The sequence below is a fragment of the Hibiscus syriacus genome, unplaced genomic scaffold (assembly GCF_006381635.1).
Source record: "Hibiscus syriacus cultivar Baekdansim isolate YM2019G1 unplaced genomic scaffold, ASM638163v2 tig00111013_pilon, whole genome shotgun sequence".
Taxonomy (NCBI): domain Eukaryota; kingdom Viridiplantae; phylum Streptophyta; class Magnoliopsida; order Malvales; family Malvaceae; genus Hibiscus; species Hibiscus syriacus.
In genome coordinates this window covers 1,141,580-1,147,261 of record NW_024062953.1, presented here as the reverse complement: position 1 = coordinate 1,147,261, position 5,682 = coordinate 1,141,580, and the positions used below count along the sequence as shown (strand labels likewise).

Sequence of the window (5,682 nt, the reverse complement as noted above, 5' to 3'; positions counted from 1 at the left end):
TTTTCGTGTGATTTGGATGTCAACCTACTAACTAGGATAAGATAAAATTATATTTTAATGATATCTACTGACAATGTTGTTACTTTCAAAAACTAGCTCTATGACATAATGTTTTAATCACTAGTTCAATTACATAATATGAACAAAGAGTCAATCCATAAAATACATTTTAAATGGTTATAAAATCATATTTTTATCATATTACAAATGATCACTAATTTTTAAATGAAAAAATTTAAAATATATAAATAATAAAATAATAATTTTATAACTTATAATAATTAGGTAATTTAACAAAATAATATTATATAATCAGTAAATTATTTACGTACTTTACCTAACATCGTTTGAATTTATATCATAATATTTGATCCAAAACACGACCCGAACTCCGAAAAGCACAGGACGTCATTTTAAAAATACCCGAAATTTCCACACCTTAGCCCAACTCATGTAACCGGAATTTACAGTTTCGCCCTTTGCCACCTCCTTTATAAATGAACCTTCGTCTCTTTTTCTTACATCAAATTCTTCATTCAAACCTCATTTAAAAAAAAGTAGTAGCAATGGCCAAAGGCAGCATCAAGCTTACAAAGCTGAAGTCAGTTCTAAAGAAGCTAAATTCGTTCAACAACAAGCAAAATCGGCTGACGTCATCGAGCTCCCTCGTGGCGGCTTCCGACGCAGAAGATGAATCGTCGGCCAACCTCCAGCCTGTCTACGTCGGGAAATCACGGAGACGGTACCTTATTAGCTCCGACATTATCGAGAGCCCGCTGTTCCGAGAACTAGCGGAACGATCGGGAGAGCAAAACGACGCCGTCATCAACGTGTCGTGCGAGGTTGTCTTGTTCGAACACTTGCTTTGGATGCTCGAGAACGGTGATCCTCAGCTTGAGTCTTTGGAAGAGCTTGTCGACTTTTACGCCTGTTGAATTTCTTCTTCTTCTTTTTCAAAATTCCGAAAAGAAATTGTTCCCCTGTGGTCATTCGCATGGTACGAAAGTTGTACATTACGTAAGATTGCGGTGATGAATTCCGGCTAATTTGTGTTTGTCATTGTCATTAATTTTTAGTACGAGAGATTAATGAATACTCGTTTTCTTATATAATATTAAAGATATTATATATATATATATATATATATATATATATATATATATAAATATATTGAAAGTTTCAATTACATAAAATTTATATTGAATTTTGATTAAATTCAAAGTTGATTTATTATCGAACTTAAAACCTTAAAAAATATTAAGTTGTTTACTAATCGATCAAATAGAATAGACATTGGAACGGAGAATAACCATAAACAATTAATTTAAAATCAATAAAAATAGAAAAATAACAGTGAAAATCATTAATGGAAAGAATTATTGTTAGAGAGTAAGAAATTTGTTATGATCAGTGACAATATTACAAAAGGATTTCTAAATACATACATTTCTTAATTTCAATTATTCATCAAATAGATGGCGATCATAAATTTTTAGTTTAATATTTTTATCCTTTCAATTTTTTATATCAAATGTTTAATAACTTCCTATTTATCTTAAACTTAGATAATTTACTCTTTTTAATATTTAATTTTGATTTTGTCTCTGTAAAGATGTTACATTACAATCATTATTTTATATTTTTATATGTTATATAAATCGATATTCAGCATATTATAGAGTATTAGAGAAGTAAACTTGCTGGCATATGCCCCAGTCTTGCTGGAAAATTGCACCAAATAAGCAAATCAAAGCCCTAAGGGATAAGATGTTTCCTTCTTTCGATTACAAAAATTGCAGTACGAAAGAGGGATTGACGTAAAATTTTATATTAAGCGATAAATTTATAAAATTTTAGAAAATTAAAATATATTTTCAATCATCCCCCTCCTATTCTTCTCTTGGCCCATTCCTACCAGAAAGTCTGACAATTTTGTGGGATTAAGAACAACAAGGCAAACATAGCCCTTTGTTTTGTTTTATTCTATATTTAGATAATGCTCAAATTTAGGTTTGGGTCCCTCTACTAAATTCAAATTTTGGATTTAGTCCTTTTACTTTAGCTAATAATACCTTGATCTTTCTACATATTGGTGTTTAACTAAACAGGTGATAGTTGTGAACATTGATAACGGTTCAACCAAATAGATTTTTTATGCCCCATTGAGTACCCCTTTTTGTTTATTTAAGCAACAATTCATTGAACGTTCAATCATGGAGAGTCTCAAAAACTACACAACTAGCATAGGAAGAAATGTTTATGATAGATATCTTTTTCCCCAAAACTCATTATTAAAAGAAGGAAGAAGGGAAGAAGAAGAAAAGAAGATGAGGATTTTTATAGAGAAAATGATATTTGAAAAAGGAAAGAACAACAATTCAACAAAAGAAAGGAAAAAACAAATGGTGTTAAATGGATCCCAAAACTCCATTAGATAATAGAAATATCTTCACATGTGGATGACTAATATTTATAGGGAACACACAAGGGTATTTAAAGTGACATAGAATTGATACATGTTCATCCATTTTGATTTGGACAAAAAGTCTTAATTATGGTAACGTTAGATTTGGACGTCATAACAATTTATGGAGTGCAAAGGAGAAATCTCGATGATGAAGAAGAATGTCTCGTTGAGACTAAAAACGAAAAAACTCTTTACTGGGGATGGGAAAGAGAGGATGAAAGATTATTGTCTAGTCTCTAAAACTATAGTCTTAGACGTAAGGTATTGTTGACGGAAACTAATGATTTTTCCGTGAATCTTGTTGATATATATTTACTATGAATATAGCACTAATTTTATGGTATCTGTAGTTAGTACAAAATTAAATATCGATGGTCACATGAATTAAATTGTTAACGTTTGTTTCTTTTTCTTAACATCATCCCTTTTAACACGAAAAAAATATTCCATGTGAGCATGATGAGTGTTGTAAAGAATAATTCATGTCAATATTTTAATTTTACGGCTTATTATTTAAATTAAATGATGATATTATAATAATAGAGGAATCAACTAATGTTAAATTAAAATTTGAGGAACTTAAGCAAAATAAAGAGACCACAATCATAATTTCACCATGTTTTCTTTTAGCAGGCAGCAAGCCGGTGGCTCAATGCCAGGAAGTCATACAATTTTGTGGGATTAATAAAGAACAAAGGCAAACAAAAACTGAAATGAATCTGACTAGTTCATTGAATTTAATTTAACTTATAAATATTCTCAATTTATATATTAAGAAATGTGTAGTTCAAAATGTTAATGATTGAGTTGTTACTTGTTAGAGATGCTTTACTGTTTTTAGATATACACCCACACGCTTCCCTAGCTTTGTTGCTTTTTGTTGCTTACACACTTTTTTATATATAATTATTAATATTTGATTCGTTGATTGATTAATTTAAATTAAGTATTATATAACTTTATTATAAGGTAATTTTCTAACATAATTTTCTCTATTCACAATATTAAAATTTAAATCTCTGATTTTGTTTAATAGATCTAACAATAAGGATGATCATGGGTCATATTGAGCTGAGTTTTTGATCCACTGAAACGTGACCTGAATATTACACGTTTTCATCCTATTCAAAATTCGACCCGATTTTAGGGGTAAAAGTTCACACTCGATCACGTAAATATACATAGATATCGTTTTATTAAGTAAACTAGAAACTTAGTTGAAAAATATATAAAGAGATGAGTATTATAGCATTTATCCCTAAATATATAAGAGATGTTTATAATAGTATCTCAAGTCATGTAAGGTTTTTCCACCCTAAACTCGAATTTAATTTTTCAACAAAAAAACCAACCATATCGAGCTGAGTCACAATCCATAAAATTTAAATTAAATACTCATTTTTATCTAATATATCATCTCGTTAAACAACCTAATAATTGATATCAAACTTTTTTTTCAATAACATGAGATGATTACAAGATAATATTTATTCAGAATTTTTCTTAACCATTGATAATGCACATACATTCCACGAACTAGTTGCTCAAATCCAAAATCTTTATTTAATGGGTTGATATAAAAAAAATTAATATACACTACATTTATATGGTTAAAAATAATATAGTTTTGGCAACGTATCGTTACTCGATTTTATTGATGGAATATAAAACTATATATTATTTTTTTTATTTTAATATAAATTTTATATGGAAAACATTAAAAGGTGACACGTGTGTGAAGTTTCGAGATTAAACAGTCTAAAATAATTCCTAAATAAATTGATTGGAACTCTGATGACTTTAGATTGATTAAAGTTTGAGATTATTTAATAAAAAATATATAAACTAATTAATGATTTTAGATTATGTAGCTAAAGAGAATAATCGAACTATTAAAAAATAAGATATTATTAACTATTGATTAGATTAATAGGATGAGATGTTGGGTTTTTAATGATTAGAATTCTAATATTGTTAGAATAAAATTAAGTTAAAAATATTGTTGTTATAATAAATCTCTATAATATTTAATTTAAATTAATTAATTAATCATATATCAATAATTTTTTTAATAGTATATAGTGATTACAAGGTAGTATCTATTCAGATTGTTTTTAACAATTAACAATGTACATACACCCTACATACATAATTACTCGAACTCAAAAACATTAAAGAGAATAATACTCCCGAAACTATTTAATAAATTTCGAGTATAGATAATTATATGTAAAAATAAGCAATAAAAGTCAAAATTTGGGGTCCTAAGCAAACAATCCCTACCACTAATAAATTATTGACAGCTAATTGAAGTGATAATCATGTTTGACATTGTTTTGTTTGTTTGCCTAATGTTTTCAGGTTTGCATGACTACTTTCTCTTGGATGAGATAATAAATAATTTTAATTATTTATATAAATTCAAATGATAATTTATAATATATAAAAAAGTGAATTTGAAAGAAAATTTTGAATTGATAAAATTAGTATTTATTATCCTTTTATTTTATGTGATTAATTAATTAATTTTTAAAATATATTTATTTCTTAAATTTAATTACAAGTTAACCTAAATATTATTTTATTTAATATTATAATAATTTGTATTTTCGTCTAGTGACTACACGTTGAACCACTCTCCATTAATCCTTGGATTGAGCCCTCCCACTAATAAATTATAACTTCTCCACTTTTTCATCAATAAAATAATATTATTTTAATAATTAAAAAATTATAGACATGATATTTAAAAAATAAATATGTTATACTAATGACAAGTATTGACTGTTAACTAATAAATGATTTTCATTTTAAGAAGGATCATTTCAACTAAAAATTAAAACGTTGAAGGTTAAAAATTATTTGAAAAGGTTACGGATTAAAATGATCACAACATCAAATGTTTGGACTAATTTTAATATTATACCATTAGGAGCAAAAAATACAGAGCGTAAGCAGAAGGAAGAAGACAAAGGCGGGGAGCGGTTTTTGCGGCTTTTTAGGGAAAGATGCTGTCCGACCCTCCGCTTGTCGTTTTACGTAAATAACAGCGCCGTTTAGGGAATATTTGTCTTTTCATTCTCAGCCACAAAATTCACATGTATTATGCAGATGATATAGAGCCTCTAGGGTTTATCAGACAGGGTTTCTGTAATTATAAATATGAATTCAGGGTTTCTGGAATTTACATATTTTTACTTTTTTTTAAAAAAAAT

General features: G+C 27.5%; 1 protein-coding gene across 1 annotated transcript; it reads left to right on the top strand.

The window, feature by feature from the left end:
- Positions 1 to 541: 541 nt before the first annotated feature.
- Positions 542 to 1,107, top strand: LOC120149914 (auxin-responsive protein SAUR76-like). Its single transcript, XM_039162622.1, has one exon. The coding sequence runs from the start codon at positions 567 to 569 to the stop codon at positions 933 to 935; it is 369 nt and encodes a 122-aa protein (XP_039018553.1). The 5' UTR covers positions 542 to 566; the 3' UTR covers positions 936 to 1,107.
- Positions 1,108 to 5,682: the final 4,575 nt, after the last annotated feature.

Coding starts and splice junctions, on each gene's coding strand:
- LOC120149914 (XM_039162622.1), top strand. CDS start 567: ATGGCCAAAGGCAGCATCAAGCTTACAAAGCTGAAGTCAGTTCTAAAG.